This window comes from Melozone crissalis, unplaced genomic scaffold (assembly GCF_028551555.1).
Source record: "Melozone crissalis strain CALT ecotype California unplaced genomic scaffold, PUWL_Pcris_2 ptg000032l_1, whole genome shotgun sequence".
In the NCBI taxonomy this organism is placed as follows: domain Eukaryota; kingdom Metazoa; phylum Chordata; class Aves; order Passeriformes; family Passerellidae; genus Melozone; species Melozone crissalis.
The window spans coordinates 2,025,709-2,046,250 of record NW_026535810.1 but is presented as its reverse complement, the minus strand read 5'-3'; the positions used below and the strand labels follow the sequence as shown (position 1 = coordinate 2,046,250).

General features: G+C 59.4%; 1 protein-coding gene across 2 annotated transcripts; it reads left to right on the top strand.

Moving 5' to 3' along the window:
• Positions 1 to 749: 749 nt before the first annotated feature.
• On the top strand, positions 750 to 13,121 carry STAT3 (signal transducer and activator of transcription 3). Of its 2 annotated transcripts, none has more exons than XM_054281475.1 (24): positions 750 to 832; positions 4,232 to 4,378; positions 4,870 to 5,014; positions 5,882 to 5,980; positions 6,213 to 6,308; positions 6,391 to 6,472; positions 6,823 to 6,917; positions 7,446 to 7,597; positions 8,040 to 8,198; positions 8,284 to 8,376; positions 8,956 to 9,015; positions 9,580 to 9,609; positions 9,727 to 9,820; positions 9,903 to 9,950; positions 10,153 to 10,236; positions 10,326 to 10,424; positions 10,562 to 10,697; positions 10,919 to 10,971; positions 11,060 to 11,154; positions 11,424 to 11,563; positions 11,881 to 12,093; positions 12,305 to 12,347; positions 12,663 to 12,775; positions 12,857 to 13,121. In XM_054281475.1, the coding sequence occupies exons 2-24, from the start codon at positions 4,251 to 4,253 to the stop codon at positions 12,910 to 12,912; spliced, it is 2,313 nt and encodes a 770-aa protein (XP_054137450.1). In that variant the 5' UTR covers positions 750 to 832; positions 4,232 to 4,250; the 3' UTR covers positions 12,913 to 13,121. The 2 variants fall into 2 exon arrangements, with proteins under 2 accessions (XP_054137450.1, XP_054137449.1); XM_054281474.1 differs by having other exon boundaries at positions 11,881 to 12,096.
• Positions 13,122 to 20,542: the final 7,421 nt, after the last annotated feature.

Sequence of the window (20,542 nt, the reverse complement as noted above, 5' to 3'; positions counted from 1 at the left end):
TATGGGGCTGACAGTCAGAGGTCCACAGGGATCCATCCCCACAGCTCCACAGGGATCCATCCCCACAGGGATCCATCCCCACAGCCACACAGGGGCTGATCCCCACAACCCTGCTGCAGGAGCCGACATGCAGAGCCCCACAGGGATCCATCCCCAGAGCTTCAAGGGGATCGATCCCCACAGTCCTAGAGCTGATCCTCCCAGTCCTATAGGACCGATCCCCACAGCCCCACAGGGATTGATCCCCACAGCCCCACAGGGATCCATCCCCACAGCCCCACAGGGACCGATCCCCACAGTTCTATAGGATCGATCTCCCCAGTCCTATAGGATCAAACCCCTCAGCCCCACAGGGCCGATCCCCCTTTCCCCACGCGGGGGCGCTGCTCCCAGCACGGCGCACGGGCCCGCCCGGCGAGGCGCGGCCCCTTTAAGAGGCTGCGGCGGCGGCGGCGGCGACCGCGTGACGTCACGGCGCTGCCCGGAACTCAGCTGGGTTTCCCGCACGGCTGTTCCCGGCAGCCGCCCCCCCCCGGCCCCCTGCACCGCCTCTGCCTAGCGAAGCCCTGCGGCGGGAGGCGGTGCCATCCGGGAATAGCCGGGGGGGCAGCCCCCTCTCCGCGCGCCGTGACGCACCACACAACGGCCACGCTGATTGGCTGTCGGAGGCCTGCCGGGGCGGGGCCGCAGGAGCACCGAGTCGCCATTGGCAGTGGGGAGGATGACGTCACGAAGGGGCGGGGCCGGGCCGCAGGAGGTCCGGTCCCTCGGCGCAGCCGGACGCGATCGCCGCCGTCACCGGGAGCCGCCGCCCCGCCCGCCGGGACCGCCGGTGAGCGCGGGGGGTGCGCGGGCGCTGCTCGCCGCCGGCAGCCGGTGTACCCCGAGCCGGTGTGGGGCCGGGGCGGGAGCGGGGCCGGCATCGCGGGGTAGCGCGGGGGGGGCCTGTCCCGGCTCCCATCACTGCAGGCCGAGCCGCGGTGCGGAGCGGGGCCGGTCTGTGCGGCCCGGGCGGATCTTCCGGGCTGGCACCGCGCACGGGGACAGAGCCCGAAGCGGCTGCTCGGAGTGCGAGAAGCGGCGGGAGCGGCAGGGCCGGGGGAGGGGCGGCCCGCCCGGTGCGGCCGGGGCTGGCACGGCCTCGGCGGTCCCGTGCGGAACGGGACTGGGAGCCCAAAGGGGACCCGGGCACAGCGGGGCTGGAGAAGCCGGCGGGGCTGCGAGCTCAGGGCTGTCACACGCCGCGTGCGGCTCGGGGCCTCCCGCCCGGAGCGGGGCTCGCCTCGGTGGCAGCCCCGTGGGTGCCGGTGTCACAGCAGCCGCCTTCTGCAGCTCGGGTGAACGAGCCCCCGGGAGCTCTGCGGGGCTGGCAGTGCTGTCACCGCTCCTGCTGCCCGGGTCTGGGTGGCTGCTGTCCCCCGGGCCGTGGGACAGACAGACGGGATGGGAGGGTGGGCTGGCCTGGGCTCACCCTGAGCGCACATCGGGGGCAGACCCCGCTCCCACCCTGCCGGTGATCCCTGTCACTGTCACTCCCCCAGTGTGCTCCATCTGTTGGAGCTGCTGGAGCACAGGAGGGGTGCCCTGCGTGTCCCCTGCCCTGAGGGGGATGGTGACAGTGTCACTCGCAGCTGGGAGGGACCTTGGAGATGGAGCAGAAGTGCTGGAGCACAGGAAGGCTGTGAGCTGTGTGTCCCCTGCCCTGAGGGGGATGGTGACAGTGTCACTCACAGCTGGGATGGACCTTGGAGAGCTGCAATGAGGAACAGCAGCCTGTGGGGTGATCACAACTCATGCTGTGGCTCTGAGGTTGCCCAGAGCCATCTCCCTCCTCCTGTTGCAAATCTCTGCATCGCTGTTTTGCACCTCCAAGGCTGGCTTTGAAATCGCTCCAGAGAGGCAGAGCCAAGTTCTACTAGCAGCCTTTCCAAAGTGCTGCCAGAGCCCTGGCTGCCGTGTGGAGCAGTTTTCCCTCGGGCTGCTGGTGGTTCTGTGGAAGAGGGGGCAGCAAGGTGCCTGCTGCTGCTGCAGAACTCTGTGAAGTGATATTGGTGGCATCTGTCATGACCCTGGCATGGCACCCTGGTGATGTGGCCTGTGCAGTGCTGTCAGTGACTGAGCTCCATCCTACTCTGTCACTGCAGGGGACGTGGAGTCCTGGGGTCCTTCTGAGGCTGTTTCCAGTGACTCCCCCATTCATGTTGCCCTAGGGCTCATTGCTTGTTGTAGGGACACATGTGCAGGGTGTTCCCAGGTGTGTCCCAGAGATGAAAAGGAAGGCAGAAAGCAGATACAGGGCTCTTCCATGGCAGCCTCATTTTCAGTGGGGTGGTTGGAGTGTGCAGAGCTGTCCCAGAGGGGTGACACTGTGCAGCTGGGCCTGACTCTTGTGCTCTGCCCTTGCAGGAAGATAAAGAAATATGAACTTTAGCTCTTGATCTACTTTTAGCAGCTCTGCTCTGAGCTCTGGACAACGTGTTTACCCATGAGCTTGCATCATGCTGTGTTGGTCCTGGCCATGCTGGCTGCTCTCTGGCTCCATTCCAGCAATGGAGGAGAGGCAAACCACAGAGATGGGCAAGCCCAGCAGAATCAGAAAGGTTCAACCCTCAGATTTTTAACCGTGGCTTCCCTTTGGTGGGGCTGACCAGGCAGAGGCTCCTGTGTGGGATCCCAGGGCTGCCAGGATCAGAGCTTCCTTGAGAGTGGTGGCTGCTGCTGCAAGGAATGTCTTAAGGACCTTTTCCTCCAGGAATGTCAGAGTGCCTTGGGTGGATGCCAGGAGGAGCTGGAGTTCAGTGCTGCAAGCTGCCTTGCCCTGCAGCTCTTTGTGGCACTGGGAAGTGGCTGAGTCCCGTCCAAGTGCTGCTGCCCTGTGGCAGCCTGGGAGCTTTGGTGCTGCTCTGAAATGCCGAGATTGTGCCTTTCAGGTGGACCATGGGTCCGGATGTGGCACCTGGTTGTGTTTCTGCAGCAGCTCCGCCTGTGAGCCGCTTGGCACCGCTGCCCAGCTGCCCCCTGTGCCGTGCTGCCGCAGCCCTGTGCTGCTCAGGGCTGGGAGCGGGGCTGTGGCAGGAGCTGCGCTGGGGCAGCAGCCGCTGCTGTTTCCGGAGGGGCTGGTGCAGCCCCCCCGCCCCGGGCATGGCGCAATAGGAGGCGGGCGCTGAGCTCACCGGCCAGGCGGGGCAATCCCTGCGGGGCTGGTGGGCTCCCGCTCAGCCCCGGGCTTTTGGTGGCTTTCCCACCCTGCAGCAGCATCACTCGTGCAGCAGGAGTGGCCCCTGCAGCTGCATGGGGCAGAGGGAGCATTCCCTGAGCTGCTGCAGGTGAGAACTGGCCATAAAGGGCTGAACCCCCTGTGGAATGGGGGCTCTGCTGTGCTGGGTCAGGGCTCACAGCCCAGCCCTTGTGCTGCAGCATCACAGCTCTGTCACATCAGCCAGGTCTGGCTCCAGGGCTCTAGGAATCTGTGGCCACAGGTCTCTCTTTTTTTGTTCACTTGTTGCTCCATTCATACATAGCAGATTTGGTTCATGTGGACTTCTCTGAGGATTGCACCAACGGGTTGTAGTTCAAGGTTAATGTCCTGCTCCTGCCTTTGGGGCTCTTCAGTGCTGTGAAGTACTAAAAACCCTCTTAGCTCCCATGTCAGTGCCAATGTCTGTCCCCTCCTGGTGTCTCAGCCCACAGAGGACGTTTCCACTTTCTTTTCTTCGCACCCAGACAAATGAGGAAAGAGTCCCTTGGGGGAGGAGGCCACGCAGTGATGCTGCATCACTCAGCGCAGGGACCTTTGGGAAAAGCAAACCACTTTCTGCAGGGAAGTGACTGCTGGTGTCACGCAGAGCTGTGCCTTCATTTGCCAGCACAGCTGGAGTCCCCTCATTAGTGTCAGCTTGATTTCCATTGATACAAGTCGTGAACTTGAAAATTGCTCCTTCCCTGTTTCTGTAGCTTCCTGGCAGTCTCCGCCTTCCACACTTACTGTAAGCTCCACAGCCACTTCCCTGCCTCCCAGCAGGACCAACCAGGGGTGTTTTTGAGACCAGATTTAATCCTCATTCCAACCTGTTGCCAGTGGCCAGCCTGCCCCTGCCAGCTGTCCTGGAGCACCGTGCCCTGGCTGTCTCTGGTTCTACCCAGAGAGAAGAACCCTTTTAGGGTCACAGCTGGGTCCTGGCAGGAGGGAGGCAGGAGCCAGCTGTGAGCCAGCTGTGTTTCCACCCCTCAGGTCTCCCGAGCTGGCCAGGATGGCGCAGTGGAACCAGCTGCAGCAGCTCGACACGCGCTACCTGGAGCAGCTCCACCAGCTCTACAGCGACAGCTTCCCCATGGAGCTCCGGCAGTTCCTGGCCCCCTGGATTGAAAGCCAGGACTGGTGAGGACTTTTCAAATGCTTCTGAGGGGACTTTGCTCATAACACCCACCTGCAGGGGCTCAGGTGGGCTGGAGGAGCTCTGGTGATGGGACTGGCCTCTCTCTCTGGGGCTCATGTGGCATCGAGGGAATGAAGTGGGATTTTGTGCTCTGTGTTAGACCCTGGGCCAGGAGAAGCAGGGGGATGCCCCCATCCAGGGCTGGCTAACACTGACCTCTGCTGTAAAGGGGGCTGACACAGAGCACTGGTGGCTGGATCCTGTCCATGAGCATGTGGGATGTGCTCACAGACATCAGGTGTTCACAGTCTGCCTGGTCTACTTGACCAGATGGTGATTAGTCACCAGCTGGGCTCCATCTTAAGAGTTCTTTTCCTTCCTAGATGATTCAGAGATTCTGTAATTTGCACAGGGGGTGCTGGGTGTGAGCAGAGCCCCCAGCTTTGCCCCTTGCCCCATGCCAGGCACTCAGAGCTCTCTCTCCCCTGCACAGGGCCTATGCTGCCAGCAAGGAGTCTCATGCCACGCTGGTGTTCCACAACCTGCTGGGGGAGATTGACCAGCAGTACAGCCGCTTCCTGCAGGAGTCCAACGTCCTCTACCAGCACAACCTGCGCCGCATCAAGCAGTTCCTGCAGGTGAGCTGCCAGCATGGTGGGGTCTCGGGGTTTCTGCTGCTCACAGTGACCCCCAGATGTGTTAAAGTCTCTTTTCCCACCCAGCAGACTCCCTGAAGAAGGAGTCAGAACTCTTCTATTCTCATTCTCAAGGTTGTTTATTGTATCTTATCTATAAAATTCTTTCTCTGCCCTGCTGAGGTCTGTTCAGCAGGTCAGACAGAGGCTGAAGGAACTCGGCAGGCCAGAGAAAGTATATGATTTTCTTATCTATAAAATTCTATCTTTATAGTATAAGAAGGTTGTAGCCTTCTTATATAAAGAAAATTTTTATACTATCTTTTAGTATAAAAAGATAACTGGTGTTATATTTTTATACTAAAAACTACGTGTACAATATTTACCATAACTTTCCAATACCTATCACCTATGTCAGACACTGAGCTTCTACTCTAAACCAATCCAAAAGTGCCACTATCACAGCAGAAGATGGAGGCCAAGAAGAAGAAGGAGAAAGGCAGGACATGCTGAGATTCCTCCTGAACCCCCATTCTAAAAACCCCAAAAAATCTATTTTTCACCCCATGACAAACTAAATGTTATTCTACTTAGACTTCTGTGGCTTGCAGATCCTCATATAAGGCTGGTAATTTTTTCCAGGGGTCATAATCAAAGTCACAGGTGTCTTGGGCTCTGTGCCAAGGTCTCTGAGCCCCCTGGCAGGGGTTTGGGCAATCCAGGAGAGCCAGGGGGATGTGCTGAGTTCCAACAGTGGGGGAGCTGGTGAGGGTCTGAGCGATTCCTTGGCACAGCTCCCCATCCACAGCCCTGTTGTGGAGATCCTAGGGGTTCAGGATGTGCCTGCTGACCCTGTTGGACCCTTTACAGAGCAGATACCTGGAGAAGCCAATGGAGATCGCCCGCATCGTGGCTCGCTGCCTCTGGGAAGAGTCCCGGCTCCTCCAGACAGCTGCTACTGCAGCCCAGGTCAGTGGTCAGCTATCCCAGGGCCTCCTGGTCCTGGCCATCCTGGTTCCTGACAGCCAGGACACAGCCTGGGTGTTCTGGCTGGGTGTCTCCATCTCTCCTCTCCTCTGCTGCTCTGGAGCTGGTGCTGAAGTGAGCAGCCAGCTGAGGACCCTGCAGAGCCTCCTCAGGCTGGAAGGGAGCACCCCCAGCTTACAGCCCTGTCCTTATCCCCTTCTTGTCCCCTCTGCAGCAAGGGGGACAGGCAACACATCCCACAGCAGCTGTGGTGACAGAGAAGCAGCAGATGCTGGAGCAGCACCTGCAGGATGTCAGGAAGAGGGTGCAGGTATGTGTCTGCCTGGGCACCTTCAGCTCTCCCCACCACAATTCTCAGTGCTGTGAGTGAAATCACATTTCTTGCCTTCCAGGATCTGGAGCAGAAGATGAAAGTGGTGGAAAATCTCCAGGATGACTTTGATTTTAACTACAAGACTTTGAAAAGCCAAGGAGGTAATGACAGCTCATTAGCATCTGCAAACCACAGTGTGTTCCTGCAAGGAAACTTGCTGGAGAGGTGTTCCAACCTCCACTCCCAGAGGGAATGTGCTCATTCTCAGGGCATTTGCATGGCAATTGGATAAACCTGGTCTGCCCTTGAGGGAGCTGAACTGAGCTTTGCTGTAAGCACAGCACTGGGGTGGGGAGGGATTGGCCTCTGTGCGTGCAGGAGAGCCACGGTGGTGCTGTGCCAGATTCCTGCTTGGCTCTAGGGTGCCTGCACTTTGCTGTGCAAGTGTTGTGTCGTTGTGGCACTTGAGGAAGTGTGAAGAGTGTGGCTGAAGCTTCTCACCTCTGCACAGACATGCAGGACCTGAACGGGAACAACCAGTCAGTGACCAGGCAGAAGATGCAGCAGCTGGAGCAAATGCTGACAGCACTGGACCAGATGCGCAGGGTAAGAGGGAAGACTGACCCTCCAGATTCCTCTGGGTGCATGTGGGAATCTGTAAAATCAGAGGGTTTTGGGCTTACAAGCAGGTATTGTATTTGAAAGAAGCAAGCATTGTTTTAACCAAAGTTATGTGTGCTTATAGTGGTTGGATAGAACTACTGTCAATGTGCTTTTCTTTGTGGGATTGGTCAAAAAACTTTTAAAGTTGTAACATTAAGTTCTTTGTCTGCTGTCTGGAATGTGAGCTGATGGCATCTTCCCATTGTCATAACCATGTAGTGAGACTGATGCTAAAAAATAAAACAGCTCAAAGCACGTTCCTCAGCAATTCCATCCTGTTTGCAGTTTGTACAATTAGGTGCAGATCTCCCTTCTTCAGGGTTAGAATTTGGTAGCTCCTGCATGGCCAGAACCAGGAGCAGTGCAGCAAGCACAGCCCTGGGTGACTTCTTCCTTGCCTGTGAATGTGAAACTTGTGGCTCTGTGGGGGAAGTCACAGCTTGCTGCAGGTTCTGCTTTCTCTCCTGGCAGGGCATAGTGAGTGAGCTGGCTGGGCTGCTCTCAGCCATGGAGTATGTGCAGAAGATGCTGGCAGATGAGGAACTGGCAGACTGGAAGAGGAGACAGCAGATTGCCTGCATTGGTGGCCCACCCAATATCTGCCTGGACAGGCTTGAGAACTGGTGAGAGCTGCCTGGGACTGTGTCAGTGCCCAGAGCCCTGGCACTCAGACACCTGCTGTGGAAATGAGCTCTTGCTCTCTGGAAATGTCCTTGCAAAGTGGACATTTCTGATGGTTGCCTGTGTGAATGTAGCCTGCAGCTTAGACTGAGCCATGATGGTGGGCACAGTGGTGGAAAGGTGTCCCACTGTCCCCAGCTCCATGCCTGGGGGATTCTGAGGCTGCTGGAAAGTTTATGGCCCTGTAGTCACCTGGGCATGTGCAGGTTTTGTTTGTAATGCATGGCCTAGAAAACTGCTTTGGGCTTGGAGCCACAGACACACTCGGTTCTTGACTGGCTTGGCATGGAGAGTGTGTTCCTGCATGGGAAGAGGAGGGCTCTGCAGGCTGGACAGCATGGGCTGGGCACCCAGAGCTAATGCTGGTTCTCCCTGCTCCCCCAGGATAACCTCCCTCGCTGAATCACAGCTACAGACCCGGCAGCAGATCAAGAAGTTGGAAGAACTGCAGCAAAAAGTGTCCTACAAGGGTGACCCAATCGTGCAGCACCGGCCCATGCTGGAGGAGCGCATCGTGGAGCTGTTCAGGAACCTGATGAAAAGGTGCTGCAGGCAGCCAGGAGCTGCATGGCTGCGTGTGGAGGGTGGGCAGTGAGGTCTGACCGTGGTCTCTGTGCTGTTCCTGCAGTGCTTTTGTGGTGGAGAGGCAGCCCTGCATGCCCATGCACCCTGACAGGCCCCTGGTCATCAAGACAGGTGTGCAGTTCACCACCAAAGTCAGGTGGGTGCCTCCCTGCAGGTGAGGGAGGGGAGCTGAGCAGGGAGGGCAGCCTGGGGTGGCTCTCTGAAGATGCTGCTGCAGGTGCAGCCCCTGTGATGGAAAGGGATGGATCCCAGAAGGATGATCCCAGAGGGCTGGAGTGCTGCCCACATGACTCAGTGCAGGGCTGGCTGGGGATCTGCTGGGTTCTGGTAAATCCTGTTGTGGGGGTGGGAAGCAGCAGCACATCCCTGGCCAGCTGCTGCTCAGCCTGGGCCGTGTTCCCTGCCATGCTCTGACCCCAGGCTCTGCCTGCAGCTTCCTTGCCCTTTCTCTGGGCCTCCATGGCAGCCTCTGTCCTCTGGGGTGTTTGTTCAGAGCCTGGCATGGGCTGCCAGCAGCCCAAATGAGCTCCTCAGGATGCTCAGGAGAGTTCCAGCACCTCCCTGGCTCTGGGGACAGGTGCCAGGGCTGTGTGAAGGTGTGCCCAGGGCTGCCAGAGGAGCTGGTCCATGCTGCTGGCTGTGCCAGGTGCCCTGTGGAGCAGGAGCACTTTCTGTGCACAGCATCTTCATGCTCTGTGTCTGCTGACTCTTGCAGGTTGTTGGTCAAGTTCCCAGAGCTGAACTATCAGCTGAAAATCAAAGTCTGCATTGACAAGTGAGTCCTGTGCTGCCCTTCCAGTGGCCCTGGGTGGGGTAACTGGGATGGGACTGATTCCTGCTGCCCCTGGATTGGGCTCAATCTCCACAACGAGGGCCAGTGTGGCCCCCAGTTAAAGAGGAGGGTGCAGGGTGGTGCTGAGTCCTGAGGGTTCACCCACATGGTTGGGGGGAAGGCCTGTGTGGTCATGGGACTGTGCTGGGATGCAGGTGGCACCACACACCAGCTTGTGTGCATCAGGGTGGGAGGGCCACTGCCATGACCTGGGGTCTGCACCAGGGTGGGAGGATCACTGCCATGACCTGGGGTCTGCACCAGGGTGGGAGGGCCACTGCCATGACCTGGGGTCTGCACCAGGGTGGGAGGATCACTGCCATGACCTGGGGTCTGCACCAGGGTGGGAGGATCACTGCCATGACCTGGGGTCTGCACCAGGGTGGGAGGATCACTGCCATGACCTGGGGTCTGCACCAGGGTGGGAGGATCACTGCCATGACCTGGGGTCTGCACCAGGGTGGGAGGATCACTGCCATGACCTGGGGTCTCTTCCCCGTTTTCCAGGGACTCCGGGGACGTTGCAGCACTTCGTGGGTAAGTGGTACTGTTTGCTTTGTCCTTATTTCTTGTTTCTGCTTTATTCCTGACAAACATCCTGCCACACATTCACTCCAAGCCTGTCCTGTCAGCCTGACTCTTTCCTCTCCCCAGGTCCCGCAAGTTTAACATCCTGGGGACCAACACCAAGGTGATGAACATGGAGGAGTCAAACAATGGCAGCCTCTCAGCAGAGTTCAAGCACCTGGTGGGTACCATGGGCTCCTGGGCTGCTCCTGCACAGCCAGGTGTCCTGGTGCTGCTGCTGCAGCCTGTCCCTCTCTCTGCAGACCCTGAGGGAGCAGCGCTGTGGCAATGGAGGCAGAGCCAACTGTGATGTGAGTGTCAGGGGCCCTGGGAGGGGGCCTGCCCATTGACAGGGGCAGCTGAGCTGGGAGGGGATGCAGGGGGTCCACCAGCACCAACTGGCACGTGGGCAGCTTGCCAGGCCAGCCCCAGCAGCTGTGCTGGGTCTGCTGGTCGTGTGTTGGGCTCAGGGTGGGTATTTTGTGGTGCTCATGGTGTCCCCTTCTGCCCCAGGCCTCGCTGATAGTCACTGAGGAGCTGCACCTCATCACTTTTGAGACAGAGGTGTATCACCAGGGGCTGAAGATCGACCTGGAGGTGAGGCTTGGGTCACTGCCTTCACCACCATGGGCCTGGGTGGAGCCCTGGGAGTTGTCCCAGCCCATGGTCACATCCTCTCTTTGCAGACCCACTCACTGCCTGTGGTGGTCATCTCCAACATCTGCCAGATGCCCAACGCCTGGGCATCCATCCTGTGGTACAACATGCTGACCAACAACCCCAAGGTAGGGCAGCAGGGCAGGTGTCAGGATGGGGCTGTCACAGTGAGAGAGGGAAACTGAGGCTGGAGAGCAGAGCTGAGGCAGTGCCTGCCCTGCTCCTGTCCCATGTGCCACTCAGGGCTGTGTGTTCCCTCGTGCAGAACGTGAACTTCTTCACCAAGCCCCCCATTGGCACCTGGGACCAGGTGGCAGAGGTGCTGAGCTGGCAGTTCTCCTCCACCACCAAGCGCGGGCTCAGCATCGAGCAGCTCACCACGCTGGCAGAGAAACTGCTGGGTAAGAGAGGGCTGATGTGCCAGGGTGTCCTGCCCATCCCTCTGTCCCCTGGTGTGGTTCCCCACCTGTACATGTCATCCAAGAGTGAGCTCCTGTGTTTGGCCTGAGGGCTTTTGGCCTGAGTCATTTGCAGGTGCTTGGTTTTCTCCCAAACCCTGGAAATGGTGTCTTTGGAAGGACAGCTCTATTTAAATGGTTGTGTTCTTTTTTTTCTCTTCCAGGACCAGGTGTGAATTACTCTGGCTGTCAGATCACCTGGGCCAAGTTCTGCAAGGTAGAATTTATTCTATTCCCTGAGCACCTTCCCTTGGCTGTTCCCTTTCTCCAAGCTGTGCTAGCAGCCTCTCTTACCTTTTCCCCAGGAGAACATGGCTGGCAAAGGCTTCTCTTTCTGGGTCTGGCTGGACAACATCATTGACTTGGTGAAGAAGTACATCCTGGCACTGTGGAACGAAGGGTGAGTGCCAGCCCAGAGCCTGAGGTTAGGCTGGCCCTTGGAAGGGTCCCAGGTTCCACCCTGATGGCGTGGGGTGCTTGTCCATGTCCCAGGTGTGCTGTCCTGGGATACTTTTTGCTGTTTTGGGGTGAAAACTCACCTGGAAACCCATAAAATGTCAGTGGCCAGGCTGAGTTGTGCTGTTGAGCAGAGCTGGCAGGACTTACATCCTGGAGGAGCTGCTCCTGTGCCCTAACCCCCATTTGTTGTTCTTGGATCCTCCTGCCCAGGTACATCATGGGCTTCATCAGCAAGGAGCGGGAGCGAGCCATCCTGAGCACCAAGCCCCCAGGGACCTTCCTGCTGCGCTTCAGTGAGAGCAGCAAGGAGGGTGGCATCACCTTCACCTGGGTGGAGAAGGACATCAGTGGTATGACCTCTATCTGGGTGCCTGGCTTGGCATTCCAGCTTCCAGAGGGGGCTTGGGTGCCCTGATAAGCATTTGTCCTTGTCCCAACAAGCTGTCTGTGTGGGTTAACTCCTGAGCCTGGCTGCCCTTTGCTGGTCTTTGCCTTCTGGGTGTCTATGCCCATGGGCACAGTGTTCTATGGCACTGAACACAGTCAGGTGCCAGTCCTGCCCTGTGCTCTGCTGTGTGCCCCAGGCCCATCTTGTCCCTGCTGCTCTGGGGGTGTCTGAAGGCAGCCCTGCCTTTGTTCTGTGCCAAAATTCTCCTTCCTTGCACAGGGAAGACACAGATCCAGTCGGTGGAGCCTTACACCAAGCAGCAGCTGAACAACATGTCCTTTGCTGAGATCATCATGGGCTACAAGATCATGGATGCCACCAACATCCTGGTGTCCCCTCTGGTGTACCTGTACCCAGACATCCCCAAGGAGGAGGCATTTGGGAAGTACTGCCGCTCTGAGAGCCAGGAGCACTCGGAAGCCACGGACTCAGGTAGTCGTTGACTTTCTGTGGCTCCTTTGTCACAGGGAAGCTCTGGGGACAGCACTGGCTGTCACCAACCGGGACCCTGTGCCATCCCTGGAGGACACAGCCACAGTGTGGGACCAGCCATGGGGCAGAGGGTGGGCACTGCTTGTTCTAGGGGATAGAGAGAAGCATTTGTCCTTGGGTGGCTGCTGATGAAGCTTCTCCCTCCTTGCAGGTGCTGCTCCATACCTGAAGACCAAGTTCATCTGTGTCACCCCGTGAGTGTTCCTGGGAGTTGTCTATCACTGCTTGGGGGGTGTTTGTGTGCTCAGCCTTGCTTGAGGGAGAGGTTTCCTTCCTTTCTTTCCACCTCTGTCTGAGCTTTGCTTGGTTCCTGTGGGGTTCCCAGCCTGGGGTGACGGTGGGGGCTGAGCCAGGCTCCGGCTGCTGCCCAAACCACAGCCCCGTTCTTCCCCTCCGGGGCCCCTTTCCTCTGGAGAGCTCTGGGGGCCCCTCAGCGGGTACAGGGGGTGTTGGAGAGCTCTGGCCAGGCCCTGATGTGGAGCTTTCCGTGCTTCTTCTCCCTGGGACAGCACCTCCTTCAGCAACACCATCGACCTGCCCATGTCCCCGCGCACGCTGGACTCGCTCATGCAGTTCGGCACCGGCGGCGAGGGCGCGGAGAGCAACGCAGGGGGGCAGTTTGGTGAGTCTGGGGGGGCTCCAGGGGGCCCTGGCTGCCAGCCCACGCCCAGGGCCCCGTAACCCTGCCTGTGTGTGCCCGCAGAGTCGCTGACCTTCGACATGGAGCTGACCCCAGAGTGCGCGTCCTCGCCCATGTGAGGGGCTGCGGCTCAGCCTTCCCACCTCCAGAGCCTCCCCTGGATTTGTCCCACTCGGCTGCAGCTGCTCCAGGAACTGCTGGGGGCCCTGCATGGGTCAGGTCCTCACCTTACCCAGCCCCTCTCTGGGGTGGTGCAGCTCATCTCTGGGGGAGGGGGATGAACCTTTTTCTATTTCCTTCCATAACAGTTTTCTATTATGTTTGCTCATTCAAGTGCCTATTTGCCTCCGATTGCGGCCACAGTTCCTACAAACGCTTCCACAGCCCCGGTCCCGCTGCTGGAAGCTGCTGCCCTGACTGTGCCCACTCACAAATTTGGAATTGCAGAGGGGCTTGGCCATGTGGCAGGGTCTGCCCTGCTGCTCCCAGCCCCTCCTAGAGCTTGCAGGGTGTTGGGGTGAGTCCGCTCTCTGCACCCACCTGGTTTTGGCCAGGATGACCAGGACAGGGCTCAGAGCTGCAGGTGGACGTATCCAGGTGCTCCCACCCTGGGCTCAGCAGGCACTGCCCCTGCTGGACTCAGCCTGGGTTTGCTGGGAGCCTAGAGGTTCAGGAGCTGCTTGTGCTTGTCCCCAGCTTCCTGCTTTGGGCACAGTGACCTGGCCAGTGCCAGCAGCCCGGGCTGTTTTTGGGATGGCTGGTGTCCCTGGGGTAGGGCAGTGCTGCTACCCAGAAATGGCACCTGTGTGTGACCAGCATCTGCAACTGTGGGCCATTTTGGGAGCTGGGTGAAGCCACAGGGGCTGTCCTGGCTTCCCTGTGGCCAGGCTGGTGCTGGGAGCACAGTCTTGCATCCAGCCCTGTGCCGAGTTAGACCAGTTGGACCCTGGGGAATTGAGGGAGCCAGCATGGCTGACAGTGGGGCACCTGGCGTGTGCCTTTCTCTCTGGGTTGTGAGGGGCCAGGCATGGGGTCTGCAGCTTCTTGGGGGCTTCATGTGGCACTTCTGTTGGAGGTTGGCCCTCACAGTTAAGGTGGGAAGGGTCAAGAATTGAAGGGAGCAGATGGATGTGAGGAGAGGAACCTGCTGTGGGGCAGTGGAGGACAGTGACAGGGGTGTTGTGAAAGGCAGTGTCCTGACTTTTGGGGGGTTGGTCCTGCATTTAACAGAACTGGGGGAGCCCTCCTGCCCTTTCCATGCAGTGGGCAAACAGACACGGATGAGCAGTGGAGGGGTGGGAGAGGCAGTGGCAGAGCTGCTCCCTCTGAGTTGCATCACAGCTGGTGGCAGGGAACCAGAGGGCAGGGGGAGGGTCCCCGAGGGTCTGGGCAAGCCCCTCCAGGCTGTGTGAGAGCAGGAAGGGGGTTTGTGGCTGCCCCTGGGGCTGCTCAAGGGCAGTGAGGGCCCTTTGCCCCTCTGCTCGCTCACCGCCTCCTGCCGCAGTCCCCCCCGGCAGCATTCGATACTGTAAAAAAATTTTATTTTTTTGTATATTTTATTGCTGTATCTACAGGCTTGAACTTTCTCCGAAATAAAGGCCCTGAAACGACGTGCTGTGGGGTGTGAGCCGGGCTCTGCCTGCGGCACCCACCTGACCCTGCTCCGGGAACTGGGGCCTCCTTCGGCGCAGCCCGGCCCCGGTGCCGCCGCTGCGGTTTGTGCGGCGCGAGCGGCCCCGGCTCCTGCCCGGCAGGCGTGGGCAGCTGCCCCTTCCCGGGGCTGTGGGGCCCTTCCCAGGGCAGCCAGGGGGCAGCGGGCCTGCCCCAGCCCGTGGTTGCTTTCTGTGCCCCAGAGCTGTGCCTGGGTCTCCTGCAGTTTGTAAAGGAAATGCCGGTGCCAGCGTGGGAGGACACGGCTGTGCTGGGGCCCTACTCTGGCTGCTCTCAGCCTGGGGCTGCACTGGGGCCCTGTGAGTGCTTCTGCCCTGGGGGGTGATGGGCAGGGGGTGCCAGGCACAGCTGGATGGGTGTGTGAGGCTGGGAGCATGGGCTGGTGGCAGTGACACGCTTTGCACACACAGCCCTGCTGGAGCCCACCCCAGCACTCTGCAATACCACGTGGATGTGAGGAGAGGAACCATGAACGGGATCATTCCAGGGGTTGTGCTCTGATGAGGCCAAGAGGGAGAGATTATTTCTCTGTCAGAGCAGGATTAGGGGGATTGTTCATGCAGGTCATGTGGAACTGGCTGTGCTGCATCGTTTGAGGTGCTGGAGGTGCACTGGAGCCTTCTCTGCCCTCTGTGTGCCCTGGAGCATCGTGCTCAGGGCTGAGCTGACCATGTCCCTGCTTTGGGAACCAGCCCCACGGCATTTCACTGTCAAACCAAGCCAGGGCTCTGCCCAGGCCCCACAAACCCATCCCTGCTCTCAAGGCAGCTGTGTTGGATCATTGCCTGTCTCTGGTGCAGCCCAGGGTGCTGCAGGTGGGGGGCAGCTCCCAAAGGAATGAGGCCCAGACCCCCTTCTCCTGCACTGCCAGGTACCAGCTCCCCTCTGGCTGCTGCAGGATGGGATTGAGAACCCAGGACTAGGGAATTTTCCATCTGCAACCCCTGGGGTTACCACAACCATGTGGTGTCAGGAACGTGGTGTTTGATTCCCTATTCCTGCAGATCAGGGAGGGGTTCCTCATCTCCCTGGCCCCACTGCATCCCTCTTGGCACCTGCCCCAGCCCTGAGTGATGGGGTCAAGCTCCCACCTAAGAGTTTCTGCTGTCAGTGCTGAGGGGGGCAGCAGGCTGGGAGCTCCTGGAGCTGATGGGCAGCAGGAGAAAGTGCCCAGAGCTGGTTTGGAGGAACCCCTGCAGCACCAGCAGCAACTGGGGCAAGGGATGCTTGCCAACATCCTGTCCCCCTCCTCCTGCCCCAGTCAGCCCTGCAGCCCTTGCTTTCTGCCTGTGCTGGGCCAGGAGGTTGTTTGTGGCTCCAAAAGGAGGTCACAGGGTGGCTTTGCTCCTTGTCCGGGCCCGCAGCACAGTGGGGAGGAGTGGGGACAGTGTCTGAGCCAAGCGTGCAAACGGATTAGGGGTTTCCAAATGCAGATAATCCGCTTGGGATGCGTGACGGGCACAGGGCAGCCCTGTGGGGATGGGCAGCCACCTGCCAGGGCAGCCCTGGGCCAGGGGCACTCCAGAGCAGGGGCTCGGGCAGGGTCCCACTGGTATTTGGGGTGTCTGAGCTGTGCGGTATTGACAGTCCTTGGGAATAAGGCAGCAGACAGGGATTAGAGAGGCCACAGTTTATCTGCAGCTGAATGAGCAGGGCTGCAGTGAGGGGTGGGAGGCAAAGACCCCCAGGACCAGCCTGAGGGTCCCCTCTGCCCTCCCAGGTGCTGGGTGGGATCTTCCCACAGCAACACGTGCTGAGCTGCAGAGCACATGGCGCTGCTGGCCAAGCCAAGAGCCACCCCAAATCCCTGCTTCCAGTGCTCAGAACACAACAGCCAAATAAATATTGCATCACACTCAGATAAATACACAGCAGAGCAGAGCCAAGCAGCGGTGCCTTCCACTGCCACATGTGGCAGAGGTCAGACCCAGAGCTGCAGCACAGTGTGATCACCAAAAACACCACCTCCAGCCATTCTAGGAGGACACAACCTGCCTGTCTCCCTACAGGTGTCCCATCCTGGCTCACAGTGCAGTGGTGGCACCATCACCAGGGGCTCTGCTCACCCTGCCATGGGGTGAAGGGCCCTGGCCCTGGTGCAGCAGCTGCACTGGGCTGACCTGTGGCAGCACGTTGGTGGTTGGAGCAGCTGGGACTGAGTGGTTACTGTGGCAACCTGAGCTCTGCAAGGGAGAGCAGGGATGCAGGGAGAGGACAGGGATGCAGGGAGAGGACAGGGATGCATGGGGGTGTGCAGGGAGAGGACACGGATGTGCAGGGATGCAGGGAGAGGACAGGGATGCATGGGGGTGTGTAGGGATGCAGGGAGAGGACAGGGATGCATGGGGGTGTGCAGGGAGAGGACACGGATGTGCAGGGATGCAGGGAGAGGACAGGGATGCATGGGAATGTACAGGGATGCATGGAGATGGGCAGGGAGAGGACAGAGATGCACGGGGATGTGCAGGGATGCAGGGAGAGGACAGATAAACATAGGGATGTGCAAGGATGCTCCAGTGTGGGGTAGGGGCCAAGTGCAGCCCTGGTGTGTTCACTCCTGATGCCCCCAGCCAGCCCTGGCACTGGGGTGGGCAGGAGAGGATTGTGCCCTTGGTGCCAGCTGGGCTGTGGGTGCCCCCCGTGCCCCCTCAGGTGCAGAGATACTCACTGGGCTGATGGGGGGTTCTGGTGCCCTCTGCAGACCCAGGCGAGCTCTCACTCTCCTGGCTGTTCCAGAAACTGGAGGTTCTTTCCTAGCAGGAGGAGCTATGGAGTCTTTGCCTAAGCAATGGCACTGCTTGGCTGCTGAGGCCGAGTGTTTGCTGAGTTGTTCCCAGCCCTATCCGAGTGGCTGGAGGCAGAGGTTTCCTGTGGAAATTCCCCCTTGGACAAAATGTCATTTCCGCTTTTTTTTTTGCCGGAGCAGGTCATCCCCTCCTGCTGGCACTGGGCACTACCAACCAGGCTTAGCCTGTGCCAGTGACAAACATCTCCAAGCATCTCTGGTGCCCCCACTGTGCCCTGCCCACGGGTGGCCGGGTTCTGGCAGGGTCTGTGCTGCTGCCCTGTCCCCCTCACTCCTCCCAGGCTGCCTCCTGCACCAGCAGCAGGGCTGGAACCCCGCAGGGCCCATCCACGCTGGCTCTCCAGTGGGACCTCTGTGGGAAAATGTGAATCTGTGACTAATGTGGGGATTCATCTGTTTCGCATTAGCTGGGCTGCATGATCACAACGGGGTTTTGTTTTGAGGCCTGGGAGTGTGAGGGATGCGGGGCAGGGATGGGATGGGGCTGGGCTCCCCCGTGAGAGCTCCCGGTTCCCGGTAAGCAGGAGGGGATGGAGCGAGGCCGTGTCCTGCCCGCAGGTGACGTGCTTGGGTGTTTGTGCTTTGCCCAAGCCCCCTGCACATCCCGGGAGCATTGCAGAGGGGCCTCGCATACAGGATGTGCCCGGAGAGCAGTGGCCAAAAGCGTCAGGGCCTCTCCAGAGCCGCCTAAATAAATGTTTCCACTCCTGAGAAATAATTAAGACCCTTGAGATGCCACTTAGAGAGAAAGGCCGTTCCGCCTGCACTCTTTGCTCTCCCGCTCCAAACACAGAGGCAATTTTCTCGGAAATCCATTACGGAGCTCCAGACTCGCTCCGTCCCCGGAATGCGCGGCGTCATTCGGCATCCTGCTGAGCTCATGCGAGGTGCCCGTGCGTCCGGCTGCGGCTCGGCCCGGATCGTGCTCACCTTCCCGGAGCCTTCCGAGACTCTCTGAGGCACAAAGGGAGCCGGGCAGAGCTGAGATCGCTTCGGGGAATCGCTGGGGTGGAGCTGGGGCAGCTCCAGGGCAGCCTCTCCATCGGTCGCTGCTGCAGTCACTGCTCCTCTGTTCTTTTCCTCTGGAAAGGAAGAATTTTTCCTGGTAACATCCCCACCAGCCAGCTCGGAGTTTTCCTTGGGACCCGGTGAAAACAAATTGTGATTGGATTGGATTGGATTTTATTGGATTCCATTTGCCCTCTCAGCGAGGGGCGCTCTCCACTTTTCTCTCCCAACACTAATTTATTTTTCCTTTTTTCCTCCTTTCCTAGCAGAAAGAGGAGGGAAATGAGAGGGTGTTTTGTGTTCATCTCCCAGCTCTCCCAAGCACGTGGAGCTGTGCAGGGAGCGCTGTGTCCCTGGGATCCTCCAGCTACCCCTGGATCTGTGGTGCCCAGACGGAGCCCCAGCAGGCACAGACACTGTGTGTGACCTTGATTCTCTGGCCTGAGCAGCCAGTGCCCGCCCGGCTGCTCCAAAGGGTTATGTGGGCCAGGGATTGTGAAAGCTGCATGTCCATGATGCAACTCAGCAGAACAAGAGCGTCCCGGCCAAGCAGGGTGGGCAGGCACCAGGGCCCTGCGCTGCCCACTCCACTGCTTTTCTTGTGTCTCATTGAATACAGACGGCGTGGGAGCTGCTGGCTGCCTGTCCCTGCTTGCCAGGGTCCCAGCTCACCTCTCTGTGAGGTCTGGAGTGAGAGGAGCACTGGGAAGTGCAGCCAGGGCTCTGCTGGCAGCAGCTCAGCAGCGATGTGTCAGCCTTTGTGTGTGAGATTCTCCCAAGCTGGTGAGCACAGGCAGCAAAACATCTGGTGGGAGCTGGGGGCTGTTGGGGCTGGAGTCACTCATTCAGTCATTCCCCAAGGCTGCTCCAGGCACAGAGTGGGGCTGGCAAGTTGGAAAGCACCGTTTTGTGGCTGCTGTTTGCATGGAGCAGGTGCTGGGCTGGTGCCTGCCCAGCCCACAGGTATTTATTTACCTCTTGCAAGTGTGGAGCTGGATGAGGCAGTGAGGAGCCCGAGCTGGAGCTGCAGGACTTTAGCACAAGAGCACAAAAGCAGTGGAGAGGTGGAACTTGGGGCTGTGCTCTGACACAGTGGCCGAGTGATTTGCAGTTGCTGGTGCACCAGCTGTCTGAAACAGATCCTGTTCCAGCGCTGGCACGAGGAGAGACGAGTCCCTCCTCCCTGATTCCCACCAGGGAAGGGAAGGGAAGGGTCACCCCTGCTCCTACCCAAGAGAGGGACCTGCGTTTGCTGAATTTCCCTCCGGAGTTTTTTCACGCCACAGAAAACATAATTCTGTCTATCTTACGTGAGCTGGTAGCGAAAGTGAAAGCCCAGGAGATCCCATGCGGTGGGTGCAGGCGCTGGGGCAGAACAAGCACACCCAGTATTGCTTCCTGCCGCCGCCTCTGCCCATCACCGCACGGCAGCCGCACCCCGGGCTGCCCGTCACCGGGGTACCCCTGCCTGGGGTGCCAGCGCTGCCACCAGGAGTCTGCCGTGCATGCCAGCTGTGCAGGAGCTCCTCAGGATGGTTTTCTTATGGCCGCTGTTAACTTTCCCTGTTTGAGCAACTGCAGAGGAGCTGGCGGTGCCTTGGGGTGTCCTCACAGCTCTCAGGGGATGTGGCAGCTTGGGAGAAGGGGATGCAGCGTCCTGTCCCGGCAGGTGCCTGAGGCTGTGGCAGCACTGGGGATCTTGGCCATGCATGTGGCTGCAAAATGTCAGCTCAGGCCTGTGGTGGGAACGAGCACCAACACAGAGGGCCCGGTGTCAGCACAAGGCAGCCCTGCAGCCACGTCTGTGGCCACCTGGTACTGACTTGGTCACTCCTGCTCCCCGAACCAAGGCTTGGTGCTGCTTTGGGCTCCCCTGGTACTTACTGCCAAATTCTGGTGCTGGTTTGTGTCCTGCCAGAGCTGCTGGTGTTGAAGCCTGAAGTTGTTTTGAATTCTAGTGCTAGAGCCACTACTCACTTCTGACACCCTGTGCCATTACCTCGTGCTGGTGGCGTTAACCTGTGCCCGGTACCGTCACCCAGTGCCACTGCCCGATGCCATTCCCCCGTGCCCGGTACCGGCACTGTTACCCGGTGCCCAGTGCCGTCACTCAGTGCCATTATTACCCGGTGCTGTTGCTCAGTTCCCGGTACCGCTCCCGTTACCCGGTGCCGTTCCCGGTGCTGGCGGGGTCCGGCGGGGGCGGGGCCGCGGGGGGGCGGGGCCGCGCGGGCCGGGCCGGGGCGCGGCGGGGGCAGAGCGGC

Bases quoted from the DNA above. Each gene is read 5' to 3' on its own strand.
- STAT3 (XM_054281474.1), top strand. From the start codon at position 4,251: ATGGCGCAGTGGAACCAGCTGCAGCAGCTCGACACGCGCTACCTGGAG. The intron at 5,981-6,212 runs GTCAGTGGTCAG...TCCCCTCTGCAG, and splicing joins CAGCTGCTACTGCAGCCCAG to CAAGGGGGACAGGCAACACA. The intron at 9,951-10,152 runs GTGAGTGTCAGG...CTTCTGCCCCAG, and splicing joins GAGGCAGAGCCAACTGTGAT to GCCTCGCTGATAGTCACTGA.